This window comes from Hydra vulgaris, chromosome 03 (genome assembly GCF_038396675.1).
Source record: "Hydra vulgaris chromosome 03, alternate assembly HydraT2T_AEP".
NCBI lineage: Eukaryota > Metazoa > Cnidaria > Hydrozoa > Anthoathecata > Hydridae > Hydra > Hydra vulgaris.
The window spans coordinates 59,492,501-59,513,925 of NC_088922.1; the positions used below are offsets into that span (position 1 = coordinate 59,492,501).

Below are 21,425 nucleotides of genomic sequence, written 5' to 3' on the forward strand. Positions count from 1 at the left end.
AACTCGAATTAAGATTATCACCTGCAACAAAATTCTCTTTATTGTTTATAATTAATGACGCAGCGCATAACAAAAGATTTCTTTTTTTTCTTCAACTGTAAGCCACATCTGTGTGCAATTTGAAAGGGGGTCGTTTAAGATTTTTAAATATAAAAAAGGAAACAAAAACCATTACTTTAAACCCCCTGTAAAATACTTATTTTTTAAACAAAGCGCAATTTTTGTAATGAATTTTTTCCATATTTCGCTTTTACAGTCCAATTTATTGCTTGATTAAAATCCTTTTTATGATAAACTATTATTCTTTTTTTTTTTTTTTGCAATTAGGCTTAAGAATTATAATAAACAAACAAATATTTTAGCACACACAGATATATATATATATATATATATATATATATATATATATATATATATATATATATATATATATATATATATATATATATATATATATATATATGTGTGTGTGTATATTATACGTAGACACACACACACACATATATATATAAATATTATATGAAGTAGAGAAAAATATGATAAATATTTATTACAGTCTACTAACATATACGATGTCAAAATTTATATCTGGTTTATTAATTCGTACTTGATAAATCAAAACACATGTCTGGTTTAATCAATCGCACGACCTTGTATCCTCTTCATCTTCGATCATCAACGATTTTTGCCGAAATAAAAGGCTTTACATCAAGAACAACAGCAATTTTAACTTATTACAACCATAACCGCACTAATATCGAAGGTCTTTTTATTTTGCCACTGACACATAACAGTGCAATAGTGGAGTTCGAATGCTTAGTGGAAGGTCACTATATATCGGCTAGCATTAAACACAGTAAAGAGATAGAAAATAAAGAAATCTTATTTGGTAAAGAACAGATGCACGACGACGTGTTTAATGTTTGCATTGGCAATATAGCCCCATGGGTTTTGGTAGAAATTCAGGTGACAATAGTTAGTGAAATATGCATGACATTAAACGGTGATGCTCTTCATTACAAACTACCACAAACATTCTCTCCCAAAATCGTTACAGAAGTTGATGTAAAACATGCTTATAAAACGAGAGCCGAACCTTTAGGAAGCTTTCAAATCGAAATGCTTATTGAAGCACCGTGTTTATTATGCGGTATCCAATCAAACACTCATCCTATACAAGTTGATGCGCCCCCCTTTTCTCTATCTGGATCAAAACTTCGCGTATCATTACCAGAAAACTACACTCCATCCGACAATGTATTTGAACTTGTAATGTTTTTGTGCCGACCACGAGAACCTTATATATTTATTGAAGAGCCAAGTGAACAAAAAAACGCAAAAATTAAAACAAATCCAATTAGTAACATTATGAATAATCCAATATTAATGCTGAGCTACTCTCCGGAAATTTTAAACCAGTATGACGAACTAAACCACGAATCTCCAATAGAGCAAATTGGCGAGTTCCTTTTCATTATTAATTGCAATATTGTTAACGACATACTAAAAAACGATTTAAGAGATAGTTGGATATTATTAATGAAAAGCCTTCCTGAAAACTCTTACTTTAATGTATTTTATATAAGTAAACAACCACTATTCTCATGTTCCCAGGTATACAACGAAGAAAATCATATTGCAGCAATTGAGTATATTGGAGTGGAAACGAATATCCAAAGACCACCATCCTTACTTGAAGCTGTTGAATGGCTTTATAATACAGATGAAATCGAACATGTTCCTAAACAAGTATTGCTGGTAACTTTGGGTAACTTGTTCCAATGCAAAGAAACATTAGAAGTAGTAAAAAAAAAAAATTACAAAGCTCGGTAACTATCATCTATATATTTTTATCCTATGACTTAAATTTTTTTTTTCTGTTACTCAGATTTATTGTGTTTTGTTCACAGTATTTCATAGTACAAATTTAATTTCGACTTTTAAAAAAAATTGCAATATAATAAATACAAAATTATAGGATTTTTGTATTTTGCATGGAAAATGATAATGAAATCTTCTCTCTACAAAAACTTTCCTATCTTACAAAAGCAAAAAACTTCACATTTAGCGAAAAAGAAAACTTACAAGTTAAGGTAAGAAGCTCCCCATCCAACTTTTTATGTAGCATTTGGAAAAAATTTTCATAAAAGTTTGTTATATATAATTGTAATTTATAATATAAATATAATATTTATATAATTTATATATAAATAGTTCTCACTCGTTTTCAGCTCAATAATAAAAACAACAAAAAAACCTTTTCATAGATTATTGAAGGGTTAAGCAGTGCTCTTCAACCAGCTATCACTGACCTTAAAGTGTCATGGATCTTACCAGATGCATACGACGTTATCTATACACCAGAAAATTTACCACCTCTTTATTATCAAGATCGCTTGAACTTGTTTGCCATTCTTGCCACAAAAGAAGATGATGAAAAAGATGAGGAGTCTGGTAACTCTATAAAAGAATTTTGGTTTGAAGATTTCTACCCCATAGAAGAAATTGTTTTTGAACCCTATGTAAAAAGAGATTTTGCTTTAGAAAACGAAATATTATCAGACAAATATAACTTATGCACCTGTTTAGACAACGAAAATGAAGTATTCTTGACTGAAGATGAAGTTAATAAACTTCATGAAAGCACTTTTGTAAAAAAAAAAAACTCAATTGAAAAGATACAGTCGTGGAAAATTTCAAAACACCCAGATGAAATTGATGATACTTTAGACAAAGAATTAAATAGTAATTCTGATATTAGAAAGCTTTATTTACAACAACATGACTTAGAAAGGTATTTTAGAAACAAAAATGGTGATAGTTCTAAAAGCACAAGTAGCATTAACTCGGATACATCTAACACAAGCAGTATTTTCGTTTCCTTTCCAGGTTACCCAACTAGGTTAAGCTCTTGTCGTAGTCTTGACACACGATCGCCTCATGTATCAAAATACTTCGATGATGAAATTCCCGAGGACTTGATAACCCAAACACTTATATTAAATGATAAAGTAAAATGTAGAAGAATAACTCAAGCCTTGATAAATGAAAATGCTAACACTCATATACTTGATTATTCAAATGAAGATTTATTATCTCAATTATTAGAAAGTGAAGTAAGTGAGAAAAGAAGTCAATTACACGAATGGGTTAATCTTCAGGAAGAAATGATACAGTGCACATGGCCTAAAACCTTCCAAAAAAAAAAGAGCAGTGAATGGCGAGACAGTGGTTTTGGGAGATACTCATCTACTGATCAACGTTCTAGTGATTTTGAAGATGATGTTCGAAGAAAAAGTTTTTCACAATCTTCTAGTGGCTATTCAGAAAATGAAGACATAAATTGCATTGTAGATAGGTGCAAAATTATAGAACAAAAAAAGAAAACTTTATCAAATTCTCACATTGAAAATTTAGAAGACCAAGAACTAAAAGAACCATCAGTAGAAACTAACAGAAAAAACTCTAAACCAAAAGTAATAATAACATCATTCATTAACAAACTACGATCCTTTGTAAATACGGTCTCAGAAAAGTCTAAAAATAAAACCCCATCTTCTGAGAGTATAACATCACTTCCACAGACATTGAAACGAAAGTTGCTTAGTCGCACAACATCTAATGTAGGTAATATGACTTTAAAAAAAGAAACTGAAAATGAAAACGACTTAACACAAATATTAGAAGACTTAATAACAAAGGAAACAGTAAAACAAACAAGTAAACCAAATAAAAAGCCCTCTGTCAGCAGAAATCCACCTATAATTGAAAACTCAAGAACATTTAGTTCTTCATCTATATTTGAGATCGGACAATCTGAAATCGGAGATGTTAACAACTTGCAACTGCATCCAACTCAAGCCCTCATTTATTTATCAGGTCAAATAGGAAAGCATTTGTTTAAGAGAATTATACCTTTTCAATTACATTTCAATACTGTACAAAGCTCAAGTGAATTGAATAAAACAGTAATGCATCAACTTGCAGCAAAATCAATAATTAAAGATCTTGAGATGCAACTTGATGATGAATTATTTGGTAAGCTTTTACATCAATTTTTTCTTAAATTAAACACAAAGTTCTTTTCTTAAATTAGAAACAGAGTTTAATATATTTTTGAAAAATAATTTATCATCAAAAATAATTTATAAGTATTTTTACGTTAACTTAACAAGTAAAAGTTAAGATGCAATACTTCAAAGAATCTATATAGAAAATGCCTATTTTCCATAAAAACAATAAAGCCTAAATCAAAATGCATTAATTGTTTGAAAAACAAAAATATATTTTTCATTTAATTTTAATTTAATATCAATGCATTATTTAATCAGGGAGTCATGATTAATAGAAGGAGCAAATACTAACAGCTTTTAAAAAAACATGAATTGAATATAAAAGATCTTTTAAAAAATTAAATAGAAGTCAAATAAGTTATTTAACTGTCATGCCATTAAATAATGACTTTCTAAGTAATGTCCCAAAGAAATTCTATTTAAATTTTATCACAAAATCTTCAGCATAATATAATGAATTTTAGAAATTAATTTTTTTGCCTATCTAGCATAAAGATAAGTAAATAATGATTTTGTTTGTGTAAAGTCATTTCTTGTACAAATATTTTGATTTTTTTCATAACACCATAAAGAAATTCAACATGAGCTATTTTCATAACACAATAAATCTAACATTATATGTTAAGCTATCAGATATAAAACATAAAATATTTGTCTAATCTTCAGTATATGCCTTGCATAATAAACTACAGGGTGCATCATTGCATAATAAACTACAAGGTGCATAATAAACTACAGGGTGTACACATTGTTATTGTTTACCGATGTAACTCTTTTCTCTTTTTTTTATTTTTTTTTTTGTATGACAAGTTTTGCAATAGTTTTGTAGTTACACAATTGCCAACACTTTCCGTTGTGGGTAACTATTTCAACATTCTGAGTTGCAGGGCAACTATTTTATTAACTTCCATTTATTTGAATAAAAACAATTTTCTTACTAAGCTTATGCTCTATTTAAGAATATTGTTAAAATTCTATTTTTAATAATACTTATAAGATTTTTTTTACATGGCTCAGTAACTTGTATTAATTTTATTTTGCAACAAGAAATCTTTTTGTCATGTAGAATTTTAAAATATTTTACTGTTGGTACATCTAATTTGTAATAACTGTTGTTTATAAGCTCTTTATTTATGTACATCTCTACCTCTCATCTAAAAATTGATCAATGCTAATGATTTGAAAACTAGAATTAAGTTGAAATGCTTATATCTGTTTTTAACATGAGTTAAAAACAAATTTAAGCATTAATAGCTCTGGGTTATCAACATGAATACTGTTAACCAAAGTTTCCATAACAATAAACTTATATGTCATTCTCTGAATACCTTGATAGCTATACCAATCAAATAGATGTGTATACACACATATTTAATGAAAAATCAATTGAACACATATGGTTGTCCATTTTTGATATTTAAATTTAAAAGTATACCAGAAATATACAAGAAATATTTTTGTATGTTAAATACTTTTTGATATTTTATTTGAAAACCTAGTTTTATAATTTAATAAATAACTACAGGAAAAATAAATAATAAATAACTAAATAAATAATAAATAACTAAAAAAATTGAGTCATTTTGATTGCTATTATTCATTTGATTCTTCAGTTGAATTTATTTTTCAGTTTGATCACATTTTTCAGTTTAAAGACATTTTTCAACATGACCACATGCATGGTTTGTAACCACAAAAACAATAAATTACACAAGATGACCAAAAAATGAAATATATTAAATCCAATAAAAATTATTTAAGGTTTTTAAATATAATTATATAATGATTTTGAAATAACAATATCTTCCAAAAACAATTATGTAAATGTGCTGAAATTTCACAAAGTGATAAAAAGTGAACATTTTGACAAAAATTAGTTTCTCATAAAGTATTCCAGCTGTAATATATAATACAACTTTAAGATACAATGCTTTGATTTATTTTCAAACCTTTATTTGCTTTTTACCTAATTTGTTTTCCCCTCAAATAAATGAAAATACACCATAAATGAAAATACACCACTCTTGACAACAAACAAATTCATATTTTATCTAACTATTATGATCAATATTAATCAATGTTATACTCACAATGTTTTGCATCTAAGCACATGACTGTGAATTCGTTTATTGTTTTATGATAAGTCTGTTATATTTGTAAAAGGAATTTTTCTTAAACTAAATTCACAAACTAAATTCACTATTCAAACTGCAAGCATTTTTTAGTGATGACAGTTTCCTATTATATAAGATGGATTAAGTAGATAACAAATTTGCTGTAATCAGACTGGATTCCACTGAAATAATTAGTTTTAGTTAGTTGCAAGGGCGCTGCGCAGATAAACAAGTTAAGCACTGTACTACCAGGGACGTGATGGTGATCGAACTCAGAACTTCTTGCATATAAGGCAAGCGCTCTACCACTACACCATCACCACATATTGGTCACAATATGCTGTTGGGTCAAACCCAAGCCAGATTTCAATGCAATAATTGGTCATTCCACTGAAATTTCTTTGTTTATAAACAAATATTTATTTTAACCTTTTGACTGCAGCAAGCCACAATCATGGCTTTTAAAGTGATCTTCAAAACTATGCGCTAAAACATTGGTTTTCATAAATGAGTGATTGCTTTTAACTGTTTTTGTTTTCTTTAATTAAATTTTTCTTAAAATGCTTTTTAGTTGATTTTTTCAAAACATCATATAATTTTATTGCACAGTCAAAGGGTTAATAACCAAAATTTTATCTTTCACCAGTTTGATAAAATGAAACCTGATTAGAATAAGCAAGATTTTTTTTTTTGCATGTGTTTCATACATTCAAATATTCATAAAGCTGCTACTATCATCTTGAAAATGTATAATCAGCAGTCAATTAAATAATTTTATGACAACAAGAATACTTGCACCACTCACTCTGATGGCTACATGAATGCTTGTAACAACAAGCTGCTCAAATAAAAAAGTTTCATTTTACTGGTCTTTTTGTTACAGTTTTTGTCAAGTTTACAACCAATTTAATTATATATAATTTAATTTAACATTATTTTAGTATTTTAATCAATAGCATTGCTTATCATTAAATTTTTTTTGTATTTCTATAGAAGCAAAAAGTCAAATGTATATCAAATCACTTATAGCAGAAGTGAGTGTTGCAGCCCATATACCATCAAAATACACAATATTAACTTTGAATGATGACAAGTGCAATGAAAAACAAATAACCAGCATATGTACAGAAAGCGCAGAAAAGGGGTAATACTTTTTTTTTAAATTTTAGTAACTATTATTAAGACATGTGCCAGAAAAAATCTATGTGGTTATTTTAAAGTGTATTTAATTAACTATTGTATTTTTGATGGAAGCATTTGTATTAAATTTATTTGCAAAACAGAAATGTCCAGATTTCTGTCTAAGGCATCTTTAACTTTTAAATAATATTGCATCAAACAAAAAACTTTTTTCTTCCACTTCCTAATTTCCTTGAATGCTTCCATTGAGGGAAATAAATAAATTAATAAAAAAAGCAAAAAATGCTTGGCAACACACTAAACCATCATACACTGCATGAGTGATTGAGTAGTTATCAACCAATAAAAAGAATTCATTAATGCTCTACAAACATCAAAATCATATGCAATTCAATCATTATTATCTTAGAGTATGACTACAACAACACTTGGCTTCAACAATACTAGATAAATGTATGGCTACAACAACACTTAGTAAAATTGCTTTTGTCTGTAGTTAGAAGATGCCTCGCCAAGGACTTTAATATTTGATTCTATTGTACTGTTATTAATATTGTGATGTTGTTATATATGCTTTAATATTTGCGATTGCCTCAAATTTTGCAAAGAACACAAGGATAAGACTGTTAAAATAGAGTAATGTGTCATGTTCTCAGACAATGTTTTTAGTGAATGTTTGCCAGCAACCAACCTAACTCACACTACAATGCCTGTTACATTGCATTTCCTGTTAAGTAATACATAGCAACTATGATTTAGGATAAACGGTCATGCTGATTTACAACTTTTGCAACAAGATGAAACAATTCTGCAAATTATTTGGAAATTTTGAAGAACAGTGCAACTAATTCATTTCAAATAAGAAAGTTTGATATTTTCATGCACAACAGAGGAACTTGATGTGACTGCCTAACTTAAAAACTATCAAAAGCTGTTTGGTAAAATTAAAAGCAGGTAGTTTTAAACAGAAGTTAACCTTAAGCAGATCTGAGAAAAGCTTTAAAAAAAAACGTGCCATAAAATAATGCTCGAACATTGTGCCCAAATGCTACAAAAAATAAAGGCTGTTTTGTAAGTTTGAGGATAACATGTTTTATACCTTGACTTTATTCTTATATGTTAATGTTGTTTTTGGAATTAAAATGTTTTTAATTAATAAATGCATACACTATACAATACAAAAACATTTTCTGCTATAAATAAGTGACCAGATCATTTTGGCCACAATATTTTCTAATACAGACTAAATATTTTCTAATACAGATTTTCTTAAGCAGCCCTCGGAATTGGGGTTGGCATTTGACAAGGCTGACCTAACTGTAGACCTAAAGATGTCTGATGTTGGAGATATTTTGATGACCTTGTTTCTATGCTGCTATGGTGAAACTTTTGTGTTATTTTAAGGTAACCTGATGCTGACCAAAAATAGTTTAGGAAAGGCAATAAATTGCCAACCCTATTTTTTCTAATTCCGAGGGCTTATTGAGTAAATGTAAACATTACTATTAATCCTACTAAGAGTTGTAACAAGTTTGAAACTGAGTAAAAATTACAAGTACTGGCATATAAAAAAAAACAACAGATTCCCCTAGTTTTTTTTTTTTTTTTGTTAATTCACCTCTCCAAGGCCGAGAAAGCCACTACAGATGAGGAGGCTACTTAATTGTGGTTATAACCCTCTCTCAATTCTATAACTCCGAAACATGAGCCTTGACAAACAAGGCCGCTGCACGGAGAAACAAGTTGAGTGCAGTACTACCAGGGACGTGGTGGGAATCAAACTGGGAACCTCTCGCTTATAAAGCGAGAGGTTTGCATTACCGAGTTACTTTAATATTATGATGAAAAAACAAACTCTAACCTGTAATCAGTCATTTATGTACAATTAAGGCTTTAATATAACCACTGGTTACTTGACAAAAAATAATATATTTTAAACGCTTGTGTTTTTATGATTTAATTTTACAAAGCAATTAAACTTCGTTGTTAAACATCTATGGACATCTATTCTTTTGAATAAATCAATTAAATTTTTATGCATCATAATTTATTATATAAGAATAATCACTGTTGAAAACAAAAACAATATATGTTACATTTTATTTTAGATATGAAATGCAAAAGAAGTTAAACTACAGCACAAATTCTACCAAAATATGGCAAATAATCAATCCCCTTACATCAATAACAAACCAAAACAGAATGGTCAAAAAAAGTTTTATAAACTTGATAGAATTAATGCAACATGATGGAAGTTGGGTACTCAGCAACACCTTAGCAAGCATAATTTCTGTGAACTTTATACAACTACAAGAAAGCTGCCCATTTGAAGTCTGCAGAGAACAGATGAATCAATTCGAAAATTATGAAAACATATGGACTACTGCAATTGCATTGTCATGGCTTGATATGTTTTGGAAATCGACATACTCTCACTGGATATTAGTAAACCAGAAATCAATGCATTGGTTAATGAGACAAAATTTGCCTAATGGGTTTGATTTAAATGACATTCTTTTGTTAAGTCAGCAAACATTAAATATTTTATATACCAGGTGAAAATAAATAGAGAATACCATTAAATAAAAAATTAAAGAAAATGTATTATACAGATTTTTATTAAAAAAAAAAAATTGTTTTCTGATTTTCAATAATTTTATAAGCAATGTGCATAATTAATGTTAAAAAGATAAATTTTAGTAAGTTCATTTTGAAATTGTTGTCAAGTATACTTTTTAATGATACTGATTAGACTTTATATCAATTAATATACCATTTGGCTTGTTTGTTGATCCGGAACTAAAGACATAATATAATAAAAGAAAAATCATTGCTCACTGCTAATCTAAAAATATTTGAGATGAGCAGGGAGCAAAAATATTTGAGATGAGCAATGACCAAAAAGTTTGAAAGTTTAAAGTATTTGATGATTATTATTGACAGAAATTCTTAATCATAACTATTTACTAGGAATTAATGACTGATCTTAAACATCTAAAAAGTATATATCATAAAAACACAAAACACGAGTTAGAAATTAAGATTTTATAGTTTGTTTTATAGTTTTGTGGTCTTATAGCTTACACCAAAAAATATCTTTTCATAATTGCATAACCTCAAATCATTTGAAAGGCATTTTTGGTTTTATATATCATTATCCTTATTTAAACTCTAATGAATTTGTATCAAGCAATTTTTATCATCTTGAAAAATTAAGCTATGAAAAACAATTGATGACCAAAATAAGCATGTAAGACAAACTTAAATAAAAGATTCTAATTTAAAAACTTCTTTTTTTAAAAAAAACAACTTATTCCTAACATAATCACCTAAGATACCTAGAAATCTTTAGTTATGAAATCCCAACAGTCACATTATTCATATTCACAAACTAATTCTGTAATTTCTTTTATCAATAAAATTAGCTATATCATAACAAAATGGAATAAAATGATTTTAACTTAAGAAAAGTAAGAGTTTAACAACTTTTGAAATAATGTAACAAAAGAAAAAAAGAAAAAAAAAAAGAAGCAACATTTTCAACAAAATTGTGAAAATAAGATTTGCAATAAAAGTGTAATAAAAAATAATGAAAGTTTGAATTGAAAAGAGTTATCTGTTACTAAGCTAATTTTAAGTTCCAGCCTAAAACATTTGACGATTTTTAGAGGAAGAATTCCAGTAAGTTGAATTGCAGATCAGGACTGAACATTTTTATCGTGATAATATCACTAGGAGGATTACCATTAAGGCTTACATGCTCCTTCTCATATTTCCACAAATAAAGTAAGGATACTGTATTAAAGTTTTCCCTCTCTTAAGTAAGTTGCCTTAGTCAGGGCTACAGTGCCTTGCCTACCTCAATAGATAATCAAATTCAGATCTCAGAAATGCTTTCAGATTGTTTTTGCTTTTCAAAAATAAAGTACCAGCAACACAATTTTTTAAGTAATCTTATTTCTGGAATGGTTGTACTTTAAAATTAATTTCAAACACTAAATTACTCCAAAATGTTGAAATTATGTTATTTTATGCAACTTTATACAACTATCAATTTTCCTATAAGTTTTGCTCGAAAACAACATATATAAATCACTAATATTCACTATACTATTTTACATTAAAAAAAAAAGAAACCAAACCAATATTAGTGTCATATTTTTTTCTTTACAATCAATAGTTTTTTAGTTATTAATTTCAAAGCTTTTTTAAAGTTTTTAATTAATTTACTAGTTAATAATAATCAAGACTTACTTTTGTAACATAAATTAAAATGATAAATCTTGTATAAATTTAAGTATAACTACATCTAGAAATTAAAACTTTGATTAATTTAACAATTTTGAATAATTAATTAAATGATGTAATGATTGATGCATGATAATCAATCTTAAATATTTTAGTCTATTATCTAAAAAGAAAAAAGAAAATGAGTAATTTAAAAGTATTTTTATTTTTATGTCACATAATAATGTTAAATTTATTTTATATATTTATATTATCTTTAATATTATTATTACTTTTATTACTATAGGTATTAGTTATACAAGTGTCAAATTATTTAAGTTAACAAACTTCTGGTTTAAATAAATTTCAATTTTTTTGGATTGAAACTTTTTTGAATAATTTTTTTTTTTTACCTTTAACAAGTTTGACATCATTTGCAATAAAAGAGATATCATCTTGAACTTCCAAGCATGGATGTCGAGAACCACTTAAAATAATTTTGTCACTACCTTTTATTAAAACAAAATTTATTAGTATTTGCTTTTTATTATCATTATGGTTTTAACTTGTATAAGTAAACTTGATATATATATATATATATATATATATATATATATATATATATATATATATATATATGTATATGTATATGTATATGTATATATATATATATATATATATATATATATATCAAGTTTACTTATACAAGTTAAAACCATAATGATAATAAAAAATATATATATATATATATATATATATATATATAAAGTATATAAAAAATGTATATATATATATATAAATATATATATATATATATATTTTTATATATATATATATATATATATAAAAAAATATATATATATATATATTTATGAAAGAAATTTTAGCAGAACTTATGTAAGAAAAAAAAATTACCAAGTGGATATACTTTTGGGCGAACAAATGGAATAGGAGCCTGGGATGCAACCAAAGAAAAGCTTAAAAAACAATTTGAACTTTGTTTAAAAAAAAACAACAAATTAAAAAAAAAACAAGATTTCTTTAAATTTATTCTTATTATTCATATTAATTTAAAATTTTTTGAATACCCTAAAGATTTTTAATAATACAATGTGATTAGTCAAAATTGTTGACATGAATGGTTACAAGAAGTGTTTAAGACGTCTAAAGCACATTTTGTGCACACTGGGTATTCAACATGTTAGGAACCAAATCAATTTTTCATAAAAGGCTTAACTTTGTAAAAACTTTGTTAACTAAGTAAAAACTTTGTAAAAACGCTAACATTTACTGCAATGAATTTATTAGAGATGCATTTATCACTTAATTATACTCAAGTGTGATATACAAGAGGCTACTAGAAAACAAGACCCTTACACTAACATCAGCTTTAAACCAAGCAGGCTCATAAGAGTTTGTGCAAAAACACTCTGATAATTAATAAATTTTTCACGATAAATAATAAATTTCATCACCAACCACAAACCTGTGTTACTTCTGTGGAGACAATAGCCAACTGCATAGAGCTTGTCCTGTTCAAGATGTCACTTGTCACTAATGCCAAAAAAAAGACATTTTGTTTGTGTAAATTGAATAAACCATTAGCAGTTACTGAGTCTGATGATATATTAGCAATGATAAGTGCTGACGATGTATTAGCAATGATAATTGCCTTTCATATATAATTCGCAAGGTGGAAATCAATGGGCAATTTTTTTTGCATTAATAGATACTGGAAGCTCAGACAACTTTATCAACAAATACATTGTCAATAAGTATCAAAATCCCATATAAAAAAATCTTTGGGAGCATATTAATGGCAAAAGCATGCAGATATCACCTTGTCATGAATTATGGGCTAATGTTATTCTTGGTCAAGTTATTTTAAAACAGTATAGAAATATAACATTTCTTTTTTGAAGGAACATTACCTCCTTTGTCAGTTTGTAGTCTAAAGAAATCACAAATATCACCTGTAACATTATTTGTAAATCTTTTTAAAGATTGTCCCTTAATTGCAACATTTAAATTTTAAAAAAATATTAAAATTTTTTAACAACATGCTGGGGCACTGCCATAGATGATCAAAAAAAATATTTTAAACTAAAATTTAAGTAAATTTTAAAAAAGTCATTTCTGATAAAAATTAAGTCAAATCCACTTTATGTTAAATTGGAATAGCCAATTGGAAAAGTCGAGCGTTTTAGGCTTGGCACACTTTTAATCAATAAAAAGAATTTTATAGATTTTGAACTCAAAAAAAAAAGGCGTGTCACAAAACTGAATACCCCTTCCTGTAACGAAAACTGAATTCTATTCTTTCTGTAATGAATCATAACAAAATTGTTAAGACCCCCTCCCCCTATCATGTGACATATTTCGTGAATGACACCTTCTAATTGTTGAACAAAGGGTAAAGTACTTTTATGCCAATTAGACAAGTCAAACACTTAAAAAAAACTGAGTCTGTAAACTAGGGTTTATATATAATTTTATAAATACCTGAGAAGAACATCTAAGTGAGCAACAAGATCACTTAAAACATTCATTGGATCAGCATAACCACCTATAAAAAAAAGCAAAATACAACTCTATAAATATATCATACAACATAACTTATAAGGTATGAGCTTATCTTAAATTACAAAATATTGTTTAATTACTAAATTTTATTCTAAATATAAAATATTCTAAATACGGAATTTGTATAAAATTTATATTTAGCAAAATTATTACAAATCGTTTGAGGACTTTTTTATATTCTTACAAAATCTTCACTATAATACACCTGCGGTTGGAAATATAAAATTGGTCTTTCCTTCAAGCCTTCCCTTGGTTCAATATTATGTAAGTCAAAATATTTATTAAATAACATGCTAAGAATAATTTTTAGTTATGTTTTAACTTTATTTTTCATTTTATTGCTTGTGGTTGTATATTTGTACAAAATCATTATTAAGCATTTTTGTACAAAATCATTATTAAGAGAATAAAAAATGACAAGTTCAAAGTTGCAAAACTATTTTGTTTATTTTTTGTTGCAAAAGTTTTCGCTTTAATTTTCTATTTTAGTTTTGTCACATAAAATCTTACAAAAATACTAGAAAGTGAAAAAAACTTAATTATGTTAATAATTGCTGAGTTGTTCATATTTGAAACATCTTTTAACCAATGTCTTTTATTTCGATTACTCAAGGTAAGATCTGTGGATCTAACAATATTTAAAATCATTTTAGTTTAGTAAACAAAACAAAATTTAAATTTCTATCAACTTTGGTATTAAAATGAAATTTTCCTTTAATCAGTAAGTAGACTATGACATGTCCTGCTTAATTTTAAAGCCCTTTTCTCATGTGAATCAATTTTCATGCAGTTTTTACTACCTGTTTAGCTCTTTTTTCAATTAATTGCTCCTGACCAGACCAGAGAAAAAAAGACAACATATGTGATACAAAATAGAATTTTTACATTCTTTTTTTTTTTTTTTAAATCTGAATTTGTGAATCACATTTTCTTTAAGGGAGTTTTAACCTTTTTCAGGCAAAAAAAAGTTCTGGCCTAAAAGAACTTAAAGGATTTTAATTTCAGCTGATTTGTAGCCTCAAAATAAAGTTTATAGCAAACTTTTATTTATGTCAATATAGAACATAACTTAGTTGATTGCCATTGTGCTAATTTAGAAACAAATCTTAAAACCATACCCTACCTCTTTAAACAGTTAAAGTTATAACCAGAACCTCTTCAAACAGTTAAAATTATTATTTCAAATTAATATTAACAAGTTAAATAACAGAATTATAAAAGAAAAAAAAAATTTAACTAACAATGTAGAACAGATGTTTAATATTAAATATTTTGCAACTATATTTTAGATTTTAAATATATATATATATATATATATATATATATATATATATACATATATATAAATAAATTATGTTAGTGTATTCTACAAATAGAGTGCTCAATGTTCTTATATATATATATATATATATATATATATATATATATATATATATATATATATATATACATATATATATATATATATATGTATATATATATAATATATATAAAAAATAAATATATACAGTGCGTTTCATAATTCACAGTCACTTTTAGGAATCTATGTTCATAAATTCATACTCATAAATTGCTGCATTTATTGATGTCTAAATTTGGTCAATATTTTTTTCTTCATTTATTTATTTCCAATATATATTTTATCACTAATTAATTTTTCTTTTATTCAATTATTTCGAGAGGGCTGACCAGAGCGAATATACGATTGAGTATTGTGTTTTGGCCTCTGTATAGTATAATGAGAGCAAAAAGTCTGTTTCAGCCATAAGAGCAGTGAAGGCTAAATTATGTGAACGGTTTGACTATGAACCACTTCGTGCAGAATATTTTAAATTGTGGTCAGAAAAATTAATCCATACTGGATCAATTCTTGACAAACATAATCTAGGTTTTCCAAATTGAATGTGGTAACAAACACAACACAGTGCAGCAATCAGTTCAAGAAAATCACAAGGCATCATTAAGGTAGGTCTCCTTTTACTTTTATTTATGGAATCAATACAATATTCTTTATTAAACTACTACTTTCATTGTTTTATTTTCCAGTCAAAGATCAGAGGAGCTTGACATATCCCAAACGACTTTGTGGCGAACACTGAGAGGACTGGGCTACAGAAGTTGGAAGCCAGTCAAAGTGCAATTCTTAAGTGAAGCTAATTATGAAACACAAGTAACTTCTTGTCAGGCAATATTGAATAAGAATAATAATGCCAGACATAGTGACAATATTTTTTTAAGTGATGAGTGTGCTTTTTATGCAGAAGGGTCACAAATCTGCATGTGAAGCAAGGCAAACCCACATTTTTATGAACAAATTACCCAGCATCTGCCAACAGTTATGGCATGGGCAGCAATGTCTGCAAAGCCCTTGATAGGGCCATTTTTTATGGAGGGTTCCATAACAGCTGATTCTTATATTCAACTTTTGCAGACACAGTTTTTACCAGCTCTGAATGAAAAATGCATTTTGCTTTCTTCATATTTCCAGCAGGATGGAGCACCTGCTCACACTGCCCTAAAAACATTACTGAGTAAGAAAAGAAAGTAACTTATTTAAAAAAAAAGGACAATCATATAAATGATTTAGAAGTACAGAATGAGGGGGCAATTTAAATAGCACACCCTGTACAAAATTATCATTTTGCCCTTTTGCTACCAAAATCATGGAGGTATTTTGTATAAATAGTTTAGAAAACTTTATTAGAGGTAAATTAATATTTAGTGGGGTATCCTTTTGAGTCAATAACTGCTTGACAACGACAACCCATTGACGAGATCTATTTTTGGCATTGTTCAGGCGTAATGGCATCCCAAGCAGCCTTTATTTCAGTTCAAAGTTGATCTAAACTTGTTGCAGATGACCGGTTTATGTTTCTGTCAACTTCCTCATACAAATTTTCTATTGGATTTAGGTCTGGTGACTGTGCGGGCCACTCCAATACATTAATCTTCTTAGCGTTAAACCACATTTTAACACTTTTGGCGGTGTGCTTTGGGTCGTTGTCTTGTTGGAATTTGCAAACCAAAGGGAGATTTTCCTCGGCATATGGCAACATGACGTTTTCTAGTATTTCCTTGTTTTCATTTTGCCAAAAACTTAAACCCTTGTGTACATGCTGTTTTGCAAACTTCAAACGGCTGACGAGATTACGTTTTGAGACCAATGGTTTTTTTCGGGCAACCCTTCCAAATAGCTTATTTTCGCCTAAGCGACTTTTAACTGTGCTGATAGACAGATGGAGTTTTAAATTTTGAGCAATTTGTTCTTCAATTTTTGGTGCGCCAACAAAAGGATTCAGCTCAGCGAAACGAACAACGGCTGAGTCTTCTCTGGGGGTTGTCTTTTATTTGCGAGACTTGCGCTTTTTGTTGCTTAATAAACCAGTGTCATTAAATAAATTAATAGCATTCGTAACTTTCTTAAGAAAACAACCCAGTCTTCGAGCTATTTCAGAGTTGTTCAGAAAGTGACAGTGATTATGAATCTTTGATAAATATTAATAAACAAAAAATTAAACTGAGGACAGACGACGCTGTTAAATTAGTTTGTCAAGCAATGCTAAGTACACAAAAAGCTGCCACAGTGTTTCAACAACTTCAAATGGCTGGTGTTGATTTTCCTGCACCAACTCAACCAGCAATCTATATGGCAGTCATCAGAGAAGGTAAAAAGTTACTAGATGAATTGAGAAAAGAACTGAAAGTCAAGAATTGGTGTTTGCATTTTGATAGAAAAAAGATAGATGGTGAGGAACATCATGTAGTTGTGATAAATAAGAATAGAAAAGAGGTTAGACTAAAGTCAATTGTATTGAAAATGAAAAGTCAGAGACAATTTTTGAAGGACTTTGAGAACTTTTGAATGAATATGATTTATGGAAGCTATAAAAATGATTGTGGCAGACACTACAAATGTTAACACTGGGAAAACAATTGGCGTGATAAAGAGATTAATGACACATTTTGAAAGTATTGGCTCTCAGAAACCTTTCTATGTTGGTTGTCAACACCTTATATTAGATCGATTATTAGAGTTATGTGATTAACAGCTTTCTACTGGGTCAGCGTGTGAGTTTTTTTCTAGAAACATTAATGAAACTAAATACTCTTATTGTCTTAATATCTTAACTAAATACTCTCTACAATTATTTACAAAATCTCATCAGAATATGACACACTCATTGAGTTTGTAAAAATGTTATACCCCCAATTATACCTATACATATTCTGGTAAATGCATGTATAAAAATAAACAAAGTAAGTTTTACTTGCTATTTTGATAACTTCATTTGCTAATTGTGTTTGAAGTTCATTATAAGATGCTTTCTGAGTGCGGTAAGCATTACTTAACTCTGATAATGTTGAATTAGTAAAGCGCACACCATCCTTTCTGGTTTCTATGGTTGTAAATTTTTTGCATGATCTTAAAACCTTTTCTTCCTAAATAAATATAATTCATATAATCAAAGATTATTATAATTAAGATAATGATGATCATATTAATGATTATCATGATCATTATTATGATAATAATAAAGATCATGAAAAAATGAACAGCTTCTTACTTTTAACGTGACGCGAAAAAAATGACCAATTTGTGAATTTGATTCAAGTTTAATTGTTTTACCAGCATCTAAACCCAAAACTCTTGCTGCATCATCTAATGAATCATTAAGTTGATCAGCAATTTCATTCATAGTTGTTTTACAATCTTGTAATGCAGAATCAAATTCAGCTTTTATCATATACTCATGATTCTCAACATCTTCTAAATCAACAGTTGTTTCTATGAGTTCAATATATTTTGAAAAATCACTAATCAAATCCTAAAAAGATAAAATTGAAAGAAAAAAATATTAAGACAAAAAAATTAATTTAATAATAAAAAAAAAAAATTCTTTGCTAAATAAATGAATAAAAAAAAGGTACTTGCTTTTAATGGTTTACAAAATACATCAGCTATTGTTACTTTATAATCCCCTTCATATGAGTCTAATGCAGAAAGTAAATATGGTAGCTGCTTAATTGCTTGATAAACTCGTACACAATCCTAATATGTTAATAAGATAATATTAAAATTGATTTTATTACTAACTTAACAAAAATACTAATAAAAGTCCTTAAAAAGTTTAAATGTAATTAAAAGAAATTGCTAAATTGCAGTATTCTCCCAAAAAACAATTTGTTATATTTGTTGCTTTTATTTTATATTAAATTACTATTAAAATGCATAATATTCATTTTGCATATTATATTTAATCTGTTTTAAAAAATATTTATATTTAATCTATGCATTTGTTTAATTATTTAATTATGCACAACTTTTGTGATTTAGATGATGTGACATACTACCCCACCAAATTACAACAATATACTGTTTCACAGTTATACACTATTATTTGATCAATGTTCTATTGTTAATACATTATGCTGAAATAACCTAAACAAAATTATAGTTTATTCTCGTATCAGGAAAATATTAAACTAAAAACAGTGGACTCAGCAAAATTTATAGAATAAAAAGACGTGAACTATGTATCAAACAAACTCTAAATTACCTAACAGCTCTTTACTCCCTTTTCCTAAAAATTTTTGCTCCTTAACAAGCTCTGATCCTTTTTTCATTTCACTTTTATGCTGGGCTCACTGCAGTTCAATCCCCAGCACATCCCTAGTAGTACCGCGTATACTTATTAAATACTCATTAATACTGCATAGTCATTAATACCATGTATACTTACAAATAATATGCTTCTCCGTGCAGCAGCCTTACATGTCAAGGTTTGTGTTTCGGAGTTATACAGTTGAAAGAGGATTGTAACCACACTAAAAGTAGCCTCCTCGACTGTAGTGGCCTCCATAGCCTTGAGGAGGTAAATTTAAAAAAAAATTCATTTTTTGTGCTACTTTTTAGAAGCAAACACTTCAAAACCTCTTTTAAAACTAAAACTTCAAAACAAACACTTCAAAACCTCTTTTAAAACTAAATCGCTAGCTACAGATAAACAATCTGCAACTGATTGAAGCAGTTGATTTCTAATTGGTTTTTACAAATGCTTCAAAATAATAAGATGCGAGAATGTGTCAATAATTGAAAAAGAAAGTGCCTCAATGATTTACAATATTTTGAAAATCATTGAAGGTGATTAATATGTATGATATAATTTTTAGTAACTTATTTACAGTTTTTCTGGAAATCCTGTCTCAACATAAACTTTTAAAAGCATAGTTTTGATAAACTTGGAACATTAGTGCTAGAAGTAGCTATTGACATGTTAGAGTAAATCAGGTGATTGACTGTTAAGTCTTTTAAAGTCTTTTAAAGTTGTTGGCTATAAGAGCAATAAATGTTTCTGGCAGTAGAACTCAGCTTGCTTTATAAACACAAGGTACTGCTTTCAATCTCTTCAAAAAAAGCATCATAGAATGTATCAGGTTGGTTAAAAAAAACAAAACAATTTCTCAAGATATTTTTTTTTTTTTAAATTTATAACTCCACAATTAATCTTTGACATCATATGCCTCATCATTGCCTATGACTTTTTGAAAACTAATGAACAAATGCTACTGCTATAGAACTCTTAAGGCTTTGATTCAAAGTAGTGATTAAAAGTGTCTGAGTGACTCTTTATCATTAAATCTTAAATTAAGCTAGATGTTGTTTAGTGATCAGAATAAATAAACTGTTGGCGTTAAACCAGATGAGTAGAGCCAACAAGGCAACACTTCCTTGCCAAACTTCAATAATTTTTGGAGCAATCATTTTGGAATGTGTTGTCATGGAGATAGTAAACCTTGCCATGCAGTTTCCTTTTTTAAAGTCTTTCCTTTTTCATTGAAATGGTTTTCTATAGAACCATGAATGCATAGTATGTATTCATTACGCATATTGTATGTATACATAGACAACATTTTGCTGTTGCCTCACCTAACTTTCCTGATTGCATATAATTTGTGTTGATTTCACTGCTGAGTTGCTGAACTGAAACTGATGGCAGGTAGTGTGGTACATGGCCTTAACTGTCATCCATTTTTTTGCAATATAGAGAAATTGCAATGGAAAAATTATCCGCACAAATTGTTTCAGCCCTATATATACCCAAATATATGGAATATATATACCCGAATATATATATACCCGAATATATATTATATATATACCCGAATATACGGAATATATATACCCGAATATATTGAAACATCTAAAGCTAAAAATTAAAAGATAAAGAATTGGGTATTTTTAGCTAACCCAATAGAATCTTAAATTAGGTTATCGTTCAGTAGTTTC

At 27.9% G+C, this 21,425-nt stretch overlaps 2 protein-coding genes across 2 annotated transcripts in view; one reads left to right on the forward strand and one right to left on the reverse strand.

Annotated features, from left to right (window-relative positions):
* Positions 1 to 21,425, reverse strand: part of LOC100200908 (DNA mismatch repair protein Msh2) — an 83,395-nt gene that overhangs the window by 2,715 nt on the left and 59,255 nt on the right. Inside the window, exons 15-20 of the mRNA XM_065793845.1 lie at positions 19,071 to 19,187; positions 18,703 to 18,963; positions 18,406 to 18,577; positions 14,057 to 14,120; positions 12,470 to 12,531; positions 11,968 to 12,063 (exon numbers count right to left, since the gene is read on the reverse strand). Coding sequence (XP_065649917.1) covers positions 11,968 to 12,063; positions 12,470 to 12,531; positions 14,057 to 14,120; positions 18,406 to 18,577; positions 18,703 to 18,963; positions 19,071 to 19,187 — 772 coding nt within the window. The remainder of the gene's footprint in view (positions 1 to 11,967; positions 12,064 to 12,469; positions 12,532 to 14,056; positions 14,121 to 18,405; positions 18,578 to 18,702; positions 18,964 to 19,070; positions 19,188 to 21,425) is intronic.
* LOC124808373 (von Willebrand factor A domain-containing protein DDB_G0292028) lies at positions 506 to 10,099 on the forward strand. Its single transcript, XM_065793844.1, has 5 exons — positions 506 to 1,829; positions 1,979 to 2,093; positions 2,268 to 4,038; positions 7,181 to 7,331; positions 9,436 to 10,099. The coding sequence occupies exons 1-5, from the start codon at positions 625 to 627 to the stop codon at positions 9,884 to 9,886; spliced, it is 3,693 nt and encodes a 1,230-aa protein (XP_065649916.1). The 5' UTR covers positions 506 to 624; the 3' UTR covers positions 9,887 to 10,099.

Bases quoted from the DNA above. Each gene is read 5' to 3' on its own strand.
- LOC124808373 (XM_065793844.1), top strand. From the start codon at position 625: ATGTCTGGTTTAATCAATCGCACGACCTTGTATCCTCTTCATCTTCGA. The intron at 1,830-1,978 runs GTAACTATCATC...ACAAAATTATAG, and splicing joins AAAAAAAATTACAAAGCTCG to GATTTTTGTATTTTGCATGG. The intron at 7,332-9,435 runs GTAATACTTTTT...ATTTTATTTTAG, and splicing joins ACAGAAAGCGCAGAAAAGGG to ATATGAAATGCAAAAGAAGT.